Consider the following 19,315-nt stretch of genomic DNA (forward strand, 5'->3'; position numbering starts at 1 on the left):
GCTACAGAGAAGCACATTGTGGGAGGTATCCCTCAGACTATGAACTCAATGCTTCACTCTAAGGCCAATACTAGTTGGGCAAATAAGGTAAATGTGGGAAACGAAAAACCTGTCATGAGTGAGTTGAGAGGGTTTTGGTAGCGCATATGGGCAGGAAGAAGCAGAGCAGAGAACAGTCCTTGGGGAGTGAGAAAGTGTGGATACTTGACACATAGTTACATTTAGTGATGTGATTACTCCTAATCTGTAGGCTCCCTCCAGTTATCAACACCCTTCTGCCACACCCTAAGCCATAAAATGAAAACAAACCATAGATTGGCTTTATTCTTTAAGAAGGCAATTGTGTATATTACTCTCTTATGCAGAGTACAGGTATGCTCCTGCATATGATCTATACCCACATGATGCTGGGCACCCAAACATCTACTAAATAATGACAGTAGTTGTTGCTACTCCCCTTTAATGGGGGCTGAATAATCCATTGTAAATAAAGCGATAGAGCCACAAGGTTAGGAGTAACTATGTCACCTTAAAGGTTACATCACCCTTCCCTATCATGTCTTTAAATGAAAAAACATTCTGCTTACCTACCATATACCTGGCAATATCTTAACTAGTCCCCTGGTGTAAAATCCTTTCACGGAGTGGGACATCAAAATATACTGCCTTTAACTATGTCTGCACTGCACTCTGAGCAACTGAAGCAGCCTTCTAGAACCGGGCCGTATCCTTCTGATGAGGGGGCAGGCTAGTGGACCCATTTTCTGAATTAAAAGAATTTCTAGCATGTTTGGTGATTGCATAGTTTTTACCTTATTATTTGATTGATTTAAAATTTAAAATGTCACCCTTTGATTCTTCTGAACGCTAGAACTTTCCAAGTTTCACATCTTTTCCCTTCTGGCTTACACAGGCTTCATTAAGAACACAGAGAAGCTGAACTATGGCAAAGAGCGACAGTATAAGCTCACGGTCACTGCATATGACTGTGGGAGCAAAAGGGCCACTGAAGATGTTCTGGTGAAAATCAGCATTAAACCTACATGCAAGCCCGGCTGGCAAGGTAAGAATAAATATACACCATGTTCTTTTCACCATCGCCATCTCCTTTCTTAATGCCACAGTATTACCCGCCCAACCCCCCCATTAATCAGAACCTGGATTCCTATTGATTCTTTGAGTCACCATTGTCCATCATTGTTGTGCAAACACCTCCATTTCAGATTACTTATTTACTGTGGCCTTCTAAACTTTGTTTTCCCCTTTGCTAATTTCAGTTCTCTAAGCCTTAACTATATCATCCTCTCTTATGTTCATTAACTGTGCCCTCCCAATTACCCTTGGCTCATGAGCATTACCTTTCACGTCTTTTTATCTCTGTTGGGCAATTGCAGGTTGGAGCAAACGGATAGAGTATGAACCAGGCACTGGTTCCTTGGCTTTATTTCCCAGCATGCATCTGGAAACATGTGATGAACCTATCACATCAATTCAAGCAAATGTGGAGCTAGAAACCAACCACATTGGGAAAGGGTGTGACAGAGACACCTACTCTGAGAAGTCCCTTCACAGACTCTGTGGTGAGTAACCCAATTGTTTTTCACAATATATATGTTGATTCACGTGGTGAGGGGCCAGTGGGGTCAGTAAATATATACTCAAACTAATTGGAACTGCTTCGTCAATGCTTGGCTCTGGCTTTGGCATGCCTTCCATGTAGTATTAGAAGGTGATATCGTAAGTGAAATTTGACTAAGAATAAATTTGTGACAATTTAATTTCTGAATGATTGCAGCATTCCAGTGATCAACATGTTTGGCACTTTATCAATTGTAAATGTTTTAAGTGCAGTCCTTTCACTTTAAGCTTAGATCATCGTTAACATATTCAGCAGTTTTCTAGTATTGAATCTTTCATATATTCACATGCTTGAATCTTCCCCGCCTTCGAGGTGGGAGTTCCATGGTAATTAGAACTAGCAGTATAAGTCAACATCACTTGACAGTTAAGTCCAACCAAATGAAATTTGATACCAATCCACATCATCTTAAGTAGAACCAAACTTCACCATATCGGAGAGAAACCATTGCCTCATTTCTCCCCTCCCGGGCCACCACACCTCAGATATCTAGCTGCACTTCATGTGAAAGGGATTCTCTCTGAGCTCTGCTCAGTTTTTTTGCAGAGAAACTGATACTGTCACATCTGTGATGTTCAGTTGAAGTGTTCTTATTTGTATTTAGGAATATTTATTATCCTGTCTATGCCTAATCCTGGTGGAATCTTTTTCCCCTCCATTTATAATGCTCTAGGCACTTCATGTGCCAAGCAATGGCAAGCTCCTTAAAAAATGTTTAGAGCGAAGAATGGAGTTAGTATTGTCCTTGCTACCACCTGCGCATTGAACCAACCCTCAAAGGATGCATTTGTTACGTTGCTATGCAATACAACTTAAGATAGCAATGCACCTAGGGTCCTAGTCTTTTACCCCAGTATCCATGTTGCTCTCCTTGCACACAGAATGAACTGCCTAAATTTTGCAAATTTAGTTAAATACATCTGAAAATGTTTATCTGGTTTGCGCAAGATTAATATTTTATGTCCAATTTTAAGATTGAAGACTTTGCCTTTTTATTGTTCTGCCAACAACCAGTGTACATTGTTTTGACTAACTTGACACAAGGAATTAATGTTTTTACGATCTGGTCCCCAATCCTTTTAATTGTGAAATCTGCTGTATCGTGCGTTTACATGAAAATTGTTAAGGTTATCAACTAAACAATAAACTTACTTATAATCCTGGCAGAATCTCACCATGTTATAGGGATCCAAACAGGGTTTGTTTAGACCTTGTAGGACCTGTGGTAAGATGAGACTATTTTCTAAGGACACCCACAAGGATTTCCTGTATGGTTTGTACCCTGATCATACCCCTAAAGATTGCAAATACTGTAGAACAGTTTCTGCTAAGACATTGAAAGAAAGAGAAGCAATGCAACTATTACGGCTTCGAAAGAGGAAAGCGATAAACTCCAGTCTCCGGGGATGAAGGATCCATAACTCCCGGGAAAATGACCGTAAAAAGAGTAATGTGATGAAGTTTGGGAAGATGCACAGCTTATTTTTGTTAGATTTCAACTCTATTTTATTTCAGTTAGTTTAATTTGGTGGTGCTCAATAAGGAGGCGTCGAGAACCCTACGACGTCAGGAAAACTATTTGATACGTGAGACCAGATGGACTCTGGTGTCATCCCTTATCGGCACACACTTATATTGTGTTTCCTCGGTTTAAGAAAACACTTTCATTCCATGTTCGTTGTCATTCATCATTTATTTCATGGTTTTTGTTTCTGTTTATATCATTTCATGTCACATTTCTTCATGATTATCAACATTCAAAATCAAGCAATATCAAGGCGTGTCCAATGCATTTCGGGCATTAAAATAGCATGCCCTTCGTCAGGGAATTGGCACTAGAAATAATATGAGTAAACATTAGAATAGGCAATTTAAATGTTGTACATCATTGTTATTGCAACAAAATTCAACAAGAATTACATTGTTTCCATCACATGCGTGTCATGCAGTTTAAAAGTGAACGATGGTGTAGGGAAAAGAGGTCGGGGATTGTGACTGTGTTGGGTGTCTGAAAGCTCAAAAAAAGGTTCAGATGTTCACTTACATGCCTGTAGTAAAACGCTAGTGGATAATCTGAAAGGATAAAAGAATCGTCAGAGGGATTCCATCGAGCTCGTAAGCGCCCAGGGTTTACCCGTGCGCTGTAATATGTTCTAAAGCGTGCGCTAAAACTAACCTGAAAGGTTTACGGGGATGGCGTCTTGTCCGATGCTCGTCTCTTTGACTCGCCGGTGAAGCTGAAAGCTTCCGGCGTTCATAAGTTCAAAACTCCCGCGGTCATGTGATGGGTCACATGTATCAAAAAGGAAAGAAAGACTTACGTGCCTTAACCGATGCGTGTTCACAAAAAGCGGAATAAACTGGGTTATGAATCGAATAACTGTTCGGGACCACAATAAATATGGGGATGACTTCTCACTACGATATGGTGAAATAGTCACTAAAGAAATATCACAAAAGAAAAATAAACGTGATAATAGAAAAATTACATGGTAAAGTTCAGGGGATCGAACTGCCGATTGTGGGATGGTGTATTGTGGTGTTCTGTGAGTTGAGCTAGCATGAACGTGATGGGGTCAGGTAACAAATTGGGTTGTATAGTGTCAAAGGTGTTGGGAACATTCACATTAACAATAGAGTCGATTTCCAGAGCAATTCTATCATAGGTAACAAGAGAATTCTATTCTTTCGTTTAGCCCCATAGGTTTCTGGGTTGACAGTTTGTGGATCCAGTAATTCTCTCGTCTTAACAGCAATTTATTATTGTTTACCCCTTCATGTTTAGGAACAGTCTCTAAAACAATGAACTTGACTTGGGAAACATTGTGTTGTAATTCTACAAAATGTGCCGAGAGAGCTGACTTCAAATTCTTCAGTCTGATATTAGATTTGTGTTCAGTCAGGCGCACCTTTATGCGTCTCTCAGTTTTCCCAACATACGTTTTTCCACACGGGCATTTGATCCCGTATATTAAGTTGCTGGAGTCACAGGTGGCATTAACTCGTAGTTTTATTGGGTAACCCTGTGTTGGATGGTTGATGGTGTGTCCTCTGATAATGTTATTGCAATTACCGCAGTTAAGGCAAGGTTTTGTTCCGTGGTATGTGGTGGGATCATTTGGTTTGCTTTGCAGTATTTCCCCTAAATTCTTGCCTCTTGTGTAGGCAAATAGCGGTGGTTGGTTGAATGCTCTATTAAAATCAGGTTCGAGGTTAAGGATGGTCCAATGCTTCATTATTATTTGTTTGAATTTTCTGCTGTTGGTGGAATATTTTGAAACCACTACTATCTGAGTTTGTTCAGATTTTACAGTTGGTGTCAAAAGTTTAGATCCTTCCATGTTCTCAATTCTCCTTTTTGTTTCATCCACTAGGTTCTTTGGGTAACCTCTTTTCAAAAACTTGTTTGACATCTCGCTTAGTCTTAAGTTAAGGGTTGTTTGATCTGAAGTAATTCTTTTGACCCTTGCCATTTGCGAATATGGTAAGTTTCTGATCAGGTTTGGTTCATGAAAGCTGGAATGCAATAGCATGTTGTTCCTGTCGGTGGGTTTGATGTAGAGGTCTGTATTGAATCCATTTGGGGTTACTGTAACTTTGACGTCCAGAAAATTTACAGATGTGTCGGAGATATCCCAAGTTAGTTGGATCCTTTGATCAATGGAGTTGAAATTGTTCAGTTGGTGTCTTAATTTCTCCTCCGAGTCTGTCCATATGATGAAGAAGTCATCAATATATCTTGATATCATTTTCAGATGATCTGTCCAGTTCGTGTCGTTTAGAATATGCTGGGTCTCGTACCAATGCATGAATGTGTTTGCGTATAAAGGTGCGGCCGAATTGCCCATTGCCATCCCTGTAAGTTGTTGGTACCACTTGTCTTTGACTCTGAAGTAGCTATGGTATAAGGTGAATTGCATAAGCTCCATCAAAAACAGTTGAAAATCATGGTCTACGTCCGTGTTCAGAATGGCTGATTCTATTGCTTCAATGCCCATGCTGTGCGGTATGTTTGTGTATAAGCTGCAGACATCAGCAGTACATAGCAATATTTTTTCATTGGAGTTAAGTTGAATTTGTTGTAGTTTAAGCAAGAATTGCGAAGTATCTTTTATGTATGTTTGAGTAGATTGTACTGATGGTTGGAGATACTTGTCAATTAGTTGTCCTGTTGGTTGATGTATACTCCCTCTGGTGGAGACAATGGGTCTCATGGGGGGGTTTCTAAGATTTTTGTGGATTTTAGGCACCATTCTTAGTGTAGGGCTTTTGGGGTTGCTAGTTATAAGAAAGTTCTTCGTCCTTTCCGTAATAGTTCCCTGTTTGTATGCCTGGTCAATGATGTTTTTTTAACGTTTTGGCATATTCCGTGGTAGGGTTTGAATCCAATTCGTTATATGTTGACCTGTCCATGACATGTTCAGTTACTTTTTCATTGTACATTGAACTATTCATAATGACAATCGCTCCTCCCTTGTCGGCCTTGGTGAAGATTATTCGGTCATCGGTTGCTATTCTTCTCATTGTGTCTAAATCCTTCTGTGTGATGTTTCTGTTTTTAGGTTTGGTGTATTTGAGTTTATTGAGGTCTTGTTTAACAAGATTTTCAAAAAGGTCCAAGGTCTTGTGGCTTGTGGGTGCTTGGAATGAGCTCTGTGGACGTAGTCCTAATAGTTGGTCTTTCTCTTGTGGTGGACGTTCTGGTAAGGTGTTGTCAAAAAAATGCCTGAGTTTGAGTTTACGCATTAGTTTAAAGAAGCTCACTTCTTGTTCCAGGAGATCTGTCTGGGTGGTAGGTACAAATGAAGTTCCTTTCTCCAATAGTTTAAGTTCATATGTGTCAAAGTGTTGATCACTGATGTTGATAACTAAATGATCTGTAGTTAATTCTTCTTGGGTTTTTTCTCTATCACCTTGGTTGTTGCTGTTGTGCTCCGAGTGGTCGGCGGATCCCTTTCTTTCTCCTTTTCCTTTTCTTTTTCCTTTCCCTCTCCTGGGTCTCCTTTTTGCGCTTGGCCCTGATCTAAAAAAGGGCTGCTATCATGTGTTTGGCTGGTGGTAGCTTCCACAGTTGGAGTTTGTTCTTGTGATGTTCTTGTGGGTTGGCTTTTACGAGGTCTTGAAGTTGATTCACTGTCAGTCGAGGAGGTATCTGTATTGGAGTTATAAGGACGGTTTCTTCGTTTTTGTGCATACACATCAGCCCATGTGTAGACCTCCCCCAGTTTATAATCCAAGGTGTCCCGCTTGAACTTGCGGATCTTACGTTCATTAATCTCCCTAGTGTGTCGGTCAATTTGAGTTTTGATGTCCTCCAAGGTGGTCTTCAATTCATCCTCGGTCATCATTTTTGATAGTTCCGTGGCCATTTCCTGAATTTTCAGCGGAGATTTCCTCCAAGATGGTAGATAATTCTTGGAAGTGAGCTTCTTTAAACTAATGCGTAAACTCAAACTCAGGCATATTTTTGACAACACCTTACCAGAACGTCCACCACAAGAGAAAGACCAACTATTAGGACTACGTCCACAGAGCTCATTCCAAGCACCCACACGCCACAAGACCTTGGACCTTTTTGAAAATCTTGTTAAACAAGACCTCAATAAACTCAAATACACCAAACCTAAAAACAGAAACATCACACAGAAGGATTTAGACACAATGAGAAGAATAGCAACCGATGACCGAATAATCTTCACCAAGGCCGACAAGGGAGGAGCGATTGTCATTATGAATAGTTCAATGTACAATGAAAAAGTAACTGAACATGTCATGGACAGGTCAACATATAACGAATTGGATTCAAACCCTACCACGGAATATGCCAAAACGTTAATAAACATCATTGACCAGGCATACAAACAGGGAACTATTACGGAAAGGACGAAGAACTTTCTTATAACTAGCAACCCCAAAAGCCCTACACTAAGAATGGTGCCTAAAATCCACAAAAATCTTAGAAACCCCCCCATGAGACCCATTGTCTCCACCAGAGGGAGTATACATCAACCAACAGGACAACTAATTGACAAGTATCTCCAACCATCGGTACAATCTACTCAAACATACATAAAGGATACTTCGCAATTCTTGCTTAAACTACAACAAATTCAACTTAACCCCAATAAAAAAATATTGCTATGTACTGCTGATGTCTGCAGCTTATACACAAACATACCGCACAGCATGGGCATTGAAGCAATAGAATCAGCCATTCTGAACACGGACGTAGACCATGATTTTCAACTGTTTTTGATGGAGCTTATGCAATTCACCTTATACCATAGCTACTTCAGAGTCAAAGACAAGTGGTACCAACAACTTACAGGGATGGCAATGGGCAATTCGGCCGCACCTGTATACGCAAACACATTCATGCATTGGTACGAGACCCAGCATATTCTAAACAACACGAACTGGACAGATCATCTGAAAATGATATCAAGATATATTGATGACTTCTTCATCATATGGACAGACTCGGAGGAGAAATTAAGACACCAACTGAACAATTTCAACTCCATTGATCAAAGGATCCAACTAACTTGGGATATCTCCGACACATCTGTAAATTTTCTGGACGTCAAAGTTACAGTAACCCCAAATGGATTCAATACAGACCTCTACGTCAAACCCACCGACAGGAACAACATGCTATTGCATTCCAGCTTTCATGAACCAAACCTGATCAGAAACTTACCATATTCGCAAATGGCAAGGGTCAAAAGAATTACTTCAGATCAAACAACCCTTAACTTAAGACTAAGCGAGATGTCAAACAAGTTTTTGAAAAGAGGTTACCCAAAGAACCTAGTGGATGAAACAAAAAGGAGAATTGAGAACATGGAAAGATCTAAACTTTTGACACCAACTGTAAAATCTGAACAAACTCAGATAGTAGTGGTTTCAAAATATTCCACCAACAGCAGAAAATTCAAACAAATAATAATGAAGCATTGGACCATCCTTAACCTCGAACCTGATTTTAATAGAGCATTCAACCAACCACCGCTATTTGCCTACACAAGAGGCAAGAATTTAGGGGAAATACTGCAAAGCAAACCAAATGATCCCACCACATACCACTGAACAAAACCTTGCCTTAACTGCGGTAATTGCAATAACATTATCAGAGGACACACCATCAACCATCCAACACAGGGTTACCCAATAAAACTACGAGTTAATGCCACCTGTGACTCCAGCAACTTAATATACGGGATCAAATGCCCGTGTGGAAAAACGTATGTTGGGAAAACTGAGAGACGCATAAAGGTGCGCCTGACTGAACACAAATCTAATATCAGACTGAAGAATTTGAAGTCCGCTCTCTCGGCACATTTTGTAGAATTACAACACAATGTTTCCCAAGTCAAGTTCATTGTTTTAGAGACTGTTCCTAAACATGAAGGGGTAAACAATAATAAATTGCTGTTAAGACGAGAGAATTACTGGATCCACAAACTGTCAACCCAGAAACCTATGGGGCTAAACGAAAGAATAGAATTCTCTTGTTACCTATGATAGAATTGCTCTGGAAATCGACTCTATTGTTAATGTGCATGTTCCCAACACCTTTGACACTATACAACCCAATTTGTTACCTGACCCCATCACGTTCATGCTAGCTCAACTCACAGAACACCACAATACACCATCCCACAATCGGCAGTTCGATCCCCTGAACTTTACCATGTAATTTTTCTATTATCACGTTTATTTTTCTTTTGTGATATTTCTTTAGTGACTATTTCACCATATCGTAGTGAGAAGTCATCCCCATATTTATTGTGGTCCCGAACAGTTATTTGATTCATAACCCGGTTTATTCCGCTTTTTGTGAACACGCATCGGTTAAGGCACGTAAGTCTTTCTTTCCTTTTTGATACATGTGACCCATCACATGACCGCGGGAGTTTTGAACTTATGAAAGCCGGAAGCTTTCAGCTTCACCGGCGAGTCAAAGAGACGAGCATCGGACAAGACGCCATCCCCGTAAACCTTTCAGGTTAGTTTTAGCGCACGCTTTAGAACATATTACAGCGCACGGGTAAACCCTGGGCGCTTACGAGCTCGATGGAATCCCTCTGACGATTCTTTTATCCTTTCAGATTATCCACTAGCGTTTTACTACAGGCATGTAAGTGAACATCTGAACCTTTTTTTGAGCTTTCAGACACCCAACACAGTCACAATCCCCGACCTCTTTTCCCTACACCATCGTTCACTTTTAAACTGCATGACACGCATGTGATGGAAACAATGTAATTCTTGTTGAATTTTGTTGCAATAACAATGATGTACAACATTTAAATTGCCTATTCTAATGTTTACTCATATTATTTCTAGTGCCAATTCCCTGACGAAGGGCATGCTATTTTAATGCCCGAAATGCATTGGACACGCCTTGATATTGCCTGATTTTGAATGTTGATAATCATGAAGAAATGTGACATGAAATGATATAAACAGAAACAAAAACCATGAAATAAATGATGAATGACAACGAACATGGAATGAAAGTGTTTTCTTAAACCGAGGAAACACAATATAAGTGTGTGCCGATAAGGGATGACACCAGAGTCTATCTGGTCTCACGTATCAAATACTTAAAAAGAGTAAAACATGGTAAGGAGTTGAGTGGAGAACCACCTAAGAAATTATCTACTTTGACAGACAAAAAGAAGCCACATCAGGAGAAATTGAGTCATTCAGCAACTCAAGACTCCACTAAAAAAAAGAAATCAAAGTGTGAACCTTTCACTACTTTTGAAAGGGCATTAGCCTCTGCTTATCTAAAGAAGCCTACTTCAAATCCTTCCCTCAAATATTGCAAGTCCGCGGCAAAATCGTTGACGGCTAAGAGGTTTACGTCGACGATCTCTACTACCTCTGTGTTAATTGCGTCCTCAACATCCCAACTAATCTTGACAATGTCTTTGTCGTTGAGACTGCCCACGACGCGCCGTCATCGACACTGAAGACAGCTGCTCCGTTGACTCTCTGACTATGTCGGTGCCCTCGTGGATGGCGGAACCTACAACTGCACAGTTGATGGCTACACAGTCGATGACCAAGGTTTTATCCTCCGACAGCTCCGTCGACCATCATTGCTGAACCATTATTAAGACCAGAACAAATCTCACCAGTACGCCTTTTAGAGGTTGGAGATTAAGGAGATGAGAAAGATGACTGGACTTTTAGGACTGCAAGTAGCCCATCACAAGTGCAGGTAAAATGCCATGAAACAGACGAGGAGTTTGACCTGGATGAGCCAGCTTACTTATAAGGGAATTTCTTCTTTAGGGGAAGGCAACACGATAGAACAAAACCACATGAAGAGTTTCATGATACTTACCGTTAGGAGGAAACTTTTGAGCATTCTCAGAGACCACTAATGCAGGTCCCTAGAGCCCTTGTTACAGACATCCGTATGATGCTTCAGGATTCTTGTAAGAGATTTCTGAAAAGGAAACTGCACCACAAAGACATTTACAAACTAGAATATCTCCAGTTGGCATTTCGTCCACGTTCTCCTGGGAGAACGACACAACGAAGCCCGGCTGCACAGTAGAAAGGCATTCTACAACCAAAACCGTTAGATTCATTTACTATTCACAATGACTATGTGGATCAGGACGATGGTGATTTTGAAGAATCTGAAGGTGAACAACCCTAGGGTCAAGCCACAAACACTGAAAGTGAATGAGATGATTATGTTGCCCAAATATCCACCCCTCCATCTCCAGCGGCTAACTTGCCACCGGATTTTAGAAAGAGCTGCCAAAAGGTTTGATCTGCCAGTATCTGTTCAACAAACCAACTGTTTCCTGTATGACTTATAAGAATCATTGATATCCATGAGATCTATATCTATTGTTGAATATATTGGGGAAGTGGGCCTTACAGTCAAGAAAAACCCTGCTACTGTGCAGCAGTAATATCCAGACTCGACTAGAAATACAAGGCCCCTTCAACTCCCCATCTTGTCAGATGGGTCACCTAAAACCAGATTTGGTGGTTATACAGGCAGCACAACCACTGAAGCTAATACTTCAGAGGAGGCTATCCGTCTAACAGATATCAGCCATACATCCATCAATAACCGGGGTATCTCCAGCAATTCTCTGAGCAATACCGACCTCCACCAGCAACCGCTTTCTCTAGGTAACCAAATTGGAGAAATGGACTGGTACTGGGAGGCGACAGGAGTCCTCTAGGAGGCTGTGACAGTCATGACACTAGTTGCATCTCTTTGGTTAGATCCCTTGAACGTTCGAGGCACTCTCAGCAACTTTAATGAAAATTAAAAGACCATCTCTTTGGACACTTGGGCGTTGGATATCATCCAGTATTAATACACCCTAGAATTTTTTCAGAAATGTCCTCACAATCCACATCGCAAGAGTTCACATCAGCATTTTGTCTTTTAAGCGAGGAAATAGCCGTATATGCTGAATGGAGCAATATAAAGAGGTCTCACAAGCCTGCCGAAGGAACTGAGATGCTTCAAGAAGTTCCTCAAAAGCAATAACTCAAGAGTTATGCTACTAGAAATAATTCAGCTGATAAACCCAGGGGATCATATGGCATTGTTAGATCTACTTGTTGCCTAGTTCCATATTCCCATACATGTCAAATACAGGAGGTATCTCAGACTTGAGGTGGCCAGATGTTTCCAATAGTTCAAAGTCCTTACCTTCTGGATTAAAGTTTACCCCTAGAAACTTCACCAAGTGTATGGTACCAGTAGCAGCCTACCCAAGGAGAACTGATCATTAAGATATTTTAACAGCTGCTTTACAACCGAATGCTTGGTTCCATCATTCATCCACGAATGGAGCGCTTCATAACCAATGCAGACATTACAGGTTAATTTTATAGCGTCTCGCCCACCTGTAGAGCGCTTGTTTAACCAGGCAGAGGGCTGATCCCCAAGAGCGTCGGAACCCTTAGTACTGGTTTGTTTGTGACACTGATGGTCAGGTCATGTGCCTTTATTAAAACAGCATACGGATAGCTTTGACCAGGCACCACAAGAAGGAAATGCAACAACGTGCTGTGCAGTCTAATTCCAGAAAGAGGGTCAGCACGTGATGAGTGCCGGGCCCTGGCAGAAATGAAGGTGTAACCATGACAACCACAGTCTCCTCTTCAAGCCTTGGCCCAGCTCGCACTCTGGCTGAACACAGCAGAGCTACTCAGTGTGGGGTGCTAAGGCTGCAGGGACATGAGCTGCAGAGCTTTGACCAACTATGGGCATTAATGCGTAACATTTAATGGCAGTGAGGTGATGCAGGAATAGCCATTAAATTGCGTTAGCCTACCCTGCATTGCGTGGTACTAGGCAGGGCTGACAGAAAAAGCTTATTGAAATCAAGGGAAGTAAGCAGCAAGATAGTTGTCATATAAACCCTGTATGTGCAAATGCAATAGGATTTTGTACAACTGGTATTCTGAACTTGTTTCTTTGAAAATGCTTTCATACGGGATAATGAAGAAAAAGGAATTTTGCTGAAAGAAAATATTTGACTATGGTCACCCAATTTAAGCAGTGACTCCGCAATTTAACTGGGTTTTCTGGTTTCACTTTGGACAATTGAGGCACTAAGAGTTCCAAAGATTAGTGCCAAACTGTCTGTTAGCTCACGTATTCACTTGCTAATTTCCATATGCAACTCTATGGAGTCAGTTGTGTTATCCCACTCTGGCTCACAGTAGTGCCGTCATTGTATTGTAAAAACACACATTCGCTACTGCTAAGCAAATGTTTCCAGGTCGGAAGCCTGATCACGTCATGCACCATGCTCTCCTTTGCATTAGGTGGATGTTTTGTCCTCTACTGGACTCTATTCTGATATTAGATCAAGACATCTTTCCATTCTATATCAAATCTGACTTGAAGGCCTAGTTGGCATTTTGTGGAGTAAAGAGTGCATCTTTATTTTCTCTTGCTACTCGAAAGACATCCCCAGTTAATTATCCTTTTAAGAGCCACCTGCATGTTTCTTTACAGGGCAGTCCATGCCTGCATGTGTGTCATAAATGGATTTTCTTTTTATTAATGTAATCACTGTTTTTATCTTGTTGTGTAGTGGAGAAGTGTGGCTTAATGGTTAGAGCGGCAGACCCTGATGCAGAGGTCTAGCCCGGGACCAGGGTTCAATTCCCCGCCTCGGTGGGTCTTGGGCTCAAAAATTCCACGGACCTGATCATTCTCGCCTCAGTGCCTATTCCAATCATTGAGTCCCACTCTTCAACTCTGGGCAATAGCTTGCTTAATCGCCACACCGGCCCCCACAACGCTAAGGATGCCTGGCCTCCACCTTGGGGGTGCCCAGGAGAGGACGATTCACAGGAAAAGCCAGGAAGGGTTCCACAGCAGTATTCGTACAAGCGCCTTGAGACCCTTGCGGGTGAGTAGTGCGCTATACAAGTAGCAATTTTTTTTAAATTGCAGAAACACCCGAAGGTATTGCAGTGGAGTACACACCACACTGTTTCTTTTCCTCTGCTAACCCTGGATGTAGTAAGGAAAATAGATGGGCGTCAATGAGCCTCATCCTCATCGCACCTACATAGACACACCAACTGTTAGACTTACTCTGTACTTTCTGCTAGATAGGCATCAGGGTGAGCTGTGTTCCTCCTACCGTCAATGTGCTGAATCTTGCAATGTTGCACCTGAAGTCTTAGAGTTTGGGTATTTTCAACTGCCAGAAGTGTGTGTGTGCTCTCCTTCTTAAGAGTGGTCATAAACCTACTAAAACAGCCTGCTATGCAACAAAATGGAAAAGATGTGTCTACTACTGTATATACGCACATGTATCAAGAGGGAGAGAGAGGACCAGATAGCTAGTCCAGATCCCCGGTTTATATGTCAATTAATCAAAAAGAGACTAGCTAAGAATGGGGTTGGTATGATATTTATATTATAAAGATCATGGTGACTCAGTTTAGTTTTGTCAATTGGTGGTGGCACCTGCTGGGTGTCTTTAGAAAGCCCTCACCCACCAACGTAGTTGGTGGCATGCTTCATCATCGGGCTCACCCAGTGACACCTAGCGTGTCCCGGGTGTGCTACGACGCCTGATTACAGCGGAGCAGGTATGTCACTGTGTGTGCTGTGAAGGGTGATGAGATTGTGAGTTTAAAACGGCTTGGCGGGGGTCCCAGTACCCGGAGGGTAAAGACGCTTTATTATCTGGGCCTCCGTCAGCGGTTAAAAATAAGGCTGTGGGACGTTAGAGGCGAGTTACGACCTCCCACGTCCTTTAGAGTGTCAACATGTTTCAGCCAGTGCCTTATCAATATGCTGGCTTTCTTCAGGACTGATAAAAGGGTGTGTGTGATTAAAACTAGTGGGTGTGTAGTGCAGGCTATGTGTCTACACGCCCTAAAGTGTATATAACTGTGAGAGGGGGAATTCCCTTCTCAAGATCACCTGTATATATAACATAAAGGACAAGGACAAAACATACAGAGGAAAAAGAGTCACTAGGAGATATTGATCATAGGTTATGACAGCCGGCTTAATAGCGGTGGGGTGCAGGCTATAAGCGGCTCAAGTGTAATGGTACTGGTGGTACCATTATGGTGAAAGATCGCACTAGAACTTCGTTAGTGAAGTGGTTTAAAAAAACGATATTTACAACAGTGGTGAGAGAGGTGAAAAAATGAGGCGTAAGGGCTATTTCTTACGCTAGTTTTAAGTTGTTTTCTCTTCAAGGTTATTGAAGTGGCAAGGGGTTGACCCTATGTGGAAGACAAAGGTAGGACCACTGGGGTTAGGAGACCTGTAGGGAGAAAAGAGTGGTGGCGCTTACCCATAGTAGAGGTGGTAGTTCAGCATACTCACAGGATTTCTGGCCAGCGCCGGCTTTGGACCTGTTGTGCCTCCTTCGCAGAACCGGTAAGTAATGGCCTGCGCTGCCGGTTTATATACTGAGGCTGATTGGTTGAGCGAGGGCACCTGGAGGATGGAAGGAATGGTGGAAAGACTCGAGTTTGTCGAGTCATGATCGCGCTCAGGTGAGTGCCGGTAGCTTCGCGTTGGTGCGTGGTGTAGTGGGCGATGTCTGCACATGCGCGGTGCGGTTGACTCATCCGGCGCATGCGCGGTGGATTAGGTCTGCCGCGCATGCGTGTAATTGGAGCGCTGCCTATGGGATCCTATCGGTATGCGCTGGCGATTAGCGCATCGGTTATTTTTACACGTGCTAGGCTCCTGGGCACGTGTGATTGGTGCTTCAGTTGTGTGTGCATGTGCTGGCTCCTGTGCATGAGCCCTAGGGGTAAAGCGCACGTAGTGCTGGTGGGTGGTCAAATTGGGGTAATTGCGCTAAAGGGCAAAAGTTACCCTCTACCCAGGCTAATGGTATAAAAGGGGGAAGCCGGACATTATCATGAGGGCTTTGGGAACACAGTTCATGATAAACCTTATGGGCAAGGCGGACCAATGTTTAGAACTAAGAGGCTCAGGGGGTTATGCAATTAACAGGGGACAGGTAGTTGAGCCCTGGGATCACAGGTTGGTCAAAGAGTTCCAGGGGATGGCGTCGTTCAGACCATGTGTAGCAGTAGAGAGACGGTATATCCATCTCTGCTCTTTGCTAAGTAGTTTCTTGTCATTATTGGTGGGGCTTTCAGGGATTTGCTCAATGACTGTCCAGGTAAAGTCATTGGGTGTGTGGTAGTGGGTGATGAAGTGGTTAGTCAACTTACTGATGTTCTTCTTGCATCGCATGGTGCTACGATGCTCGGTTATCCTGGTTCTGACTTTGCGTGTAGTCATCCCCACGTATCTTAGGCCACACGTGCATGTAAGTAAGTAAATCACATTCCGTGAGTTACAATTGGTGTGGCTCCTTTGGGACCAGATTTTGTTGGGTTCGAGGTTCAGAGTTTTGGTGTGAGATGTGAGATGGCACACACTGCAGTCGTTGCAGGGGTAGTGTCCTGTTACCCTGGGCATGCCCCATGCATTGAGTATTGTGTTCTCTGGTGGTTTTGGTGGTGGTTTCGGTCGAGTGCTGACTAGTTGGTCTCGCAGGTTGTGGCACCTCTTGTAAGCAAACCTGGGTAGTTCCCAGTTCCTCTGTCCTGAATTGATGATTCTCCAATGTTTCTTGATGATTTTTGCAACCTCATTGGAGGCGGTATTGTAAGTGGTGACACAAGTAGTTGGTTGTTCCTCATCTTCTTTGGTGATGTCTTCAAGCAGTGCTTCACGGTTTTGGTTTCTGGCCCTTTTCTGTGTTTTCTTAATGATGGCCTTTGGATAACCGCGGTTTCCTAGTTTAGTGGCTAGGTCTGCTGATTGTGATTTGTAATCACTCACATTCGTGCAGTTTCTTCTAATACGAAGGAACTGGCCAAATGGTAAATTTTCTTTGAGGGGGCGAGGGTGGAAACTGGTGTAGTGAAGCAACGAGTTCCTCGCTGTGGGTTTGTAATAAGTGGTGGTGACGAGGGTTCCATCTTTAGCTGTAATTTCCAGGTCTAGGAAAGGAAGTTGGTGGTTGCTGGCTGTGCTAGTGAAGTTCAAGTATGGGTCTCTACTGTTAAGCCAGTTTAAAAAGCTGTCCAGCTCATTCTGTGAGCCCTGCCAGATGACCAGTATATCATCAATATACCTGTGCCATTTCAGGATATGATGTCTTAACGGGTTGGATTCCACAGCGATGTTGGTGCTTTCAAAGTGATGTACATATAATCCAGCCACACTCGGCGCGAAAACACTGCCCATGGATGTTGCGTTTGTTTGCAGGTAAAAGGTGCCTTCGTACTCAAAATAATTTTCTTTGAGGGCGAGGGTTGCACAGGCCAGTACGAAGCTCCTACACCCAATTACTGTTAGGGCTTGATGTGGAAAGCCTGTACACCAGTCTCCCACAAGATGCCACCCTACAGGTACTACATGACATCCTGGCAGAATCTCCCTGGCCTTACCACACCCGAGGAGCTTCGTACTGGCCTGTGCAACCCTCGCCCTCAAAGAAAATTATTTTGAGTACGACGGCACCTGTTTTCGCGCCGAGTGTGGCTGGATTATATGTACATCACTTTGAAAGCACCAACATCGCTGTGGAATCCAACCCGTTCAGACATCATATCCTGAAATGGCACAGGTATATTGATGATATACTGGTCATCTGGCAGGGCTCACAGCATGAGCTGGACAGCTTTTTAAACTGGCTTAACAGTAGAGACCCATACTTGAACTTCACTAGCACAGCCAGCAACCACCAACTTCCTTTCCTAGACCTGGAAATTACAGCTAAAGATGGAACCCTCGTCACCACCACTTATTACAAACCCACAGCGAGGAACTCGTTGCTTCACTACACCAGTTTCCACCCTCGCCCCCTCAAAGAAAATTTACCATTTGGCCAGTTCCTTCGTATTAGAAGAAACTGCACGAATGTGAGTGATTACAAATCACAATCAGCAGACCTAGCCACTAAACTAGGAAACCGCGGTTATCCAAAGGCCATCATTAAGAAAACACAGAAAAGGGCCAGAAACCAAAACCGTGAAGCACTGCTTGAAGACATCACCAAAGAAGATGAGGAACAACCAACTACTTGTGTCACCACTTACAATACCGCCTCCAATGAGGTTGCAAAAATCATCAAGAAACATTGGAGAATCATCAATTCAGGACAGAGGAACTGAGAACTACCCAGGTTTGATTACAAGAGGTGCCACAACCTGCGAGACCAACTAGTCAGCACTCGACCGAAACCACCACCAAAACCACCAGAGAACACAATACTCAATGCATGGGGCCTGCCCAGGGTAACAGGACACTACCCCTGCAACGACTGCAGTGTGTGCCATCTCACATCTCACACCAAAACTCTGAACCTCGAACCCAACAAAATCTGGTCCCAAAGGAGCCACACCAATTGTAACTCACGGAATGTGATTTACTTACTTACATGCACGTGTGGCCTAAGATACGTGGGGATGACTACACGCAAAGTCAGAACCAGGATAACCGAGCATCGTAGCACCATGCGATGCAAGAAGAACATCAGTAAGTTGACTAACCACTTCATCACCCACTACCACACACCCAATGACTTTACCTGGACAGTCATTGAGCAAATCCCTGAAAACCCCACCAATAATGACAAGAAACTACTTAGCAAAGAGCAGAGATGGATATACCGTCTCTCTACTGCTACACATGGTCTGAACGACGCCATCCCCTGAAACTCTTTGACCAACCTGTGATCCCAGGGCTCAACTACCTGTCCCCTGTTAATTGCATAACCCCCTGAGCCTCTTAGTTCTAAACATTGGTCCGCCTTGCCCATAAGGTTTATCATGAACTGTGTCCCCAAAGCCCTCACGATAATGTCCGGCTTCCCCCTTTTATACCATTAGCCTGGGTAGAGGGTAACTTTTGCCCTTTAGCGCAATTACCCCAATTTGACCACCCACCAGCACTACGTGCGCTTTACCCCTAGGGCTCATGCACAGGAGCCAGCACGTGCACACACAACTGAAGCACCAATCACACGTGCCCAGGAGCCTAGCACGTGTAAAAATAACAGATGCGCTAATCGCCAGCGCATACCGATAGGATCCCATAGGCAGCGCTCCAATTACACGCATGCGCGGCAGACCTAATCCACCGCGCATGCGCCGGATGAGTCAACCGCACCG

The 19,315-nt window shown here is 43.0% G+C and overlaps 1 protein-coding gene across 4 annotated transcripts in view; it reads left to right on the forward strand.

Moving 5' to 3' along the window:
• The window catches only part of CLSTN1 (calsyntenin 1), a 353,579-nt gene that overhangs the window by 196,673 nt on the left and 137,591 nt on the right, over positions 1-19,315 (forward strand). For all 4 annotated transcript variants that reach the window (XM_086921388.1, XM_086921386.1, XM_086921385.1 and 1 more), the window contains 2 exons: positions 914-1,063; positions 1,395-1,580. In XM_086921388.1, coding sequence (XP_086777514.1) covers positions 914-1,063; positions 1,395-1,580 — 336 coding nt within the window. The remainder of the gene's footprint in view (positions 1-913; positions 1,064-1,394; positions 1,581-19,315) is intronic.

Source organism: Lissotriton vulgaris, chromosome 5 (genome assembly GCF_964263255.1).
Source record: "Lissotriton vulgaris chromosome 5, aLisVul1.2, whole genome shotgun sequence".
NCBI lineage: Eukaryota > Metazoa > Chordata > Amphibia > Caudata > Salamandridae > Lissotriton > Lissotriton vulgaris.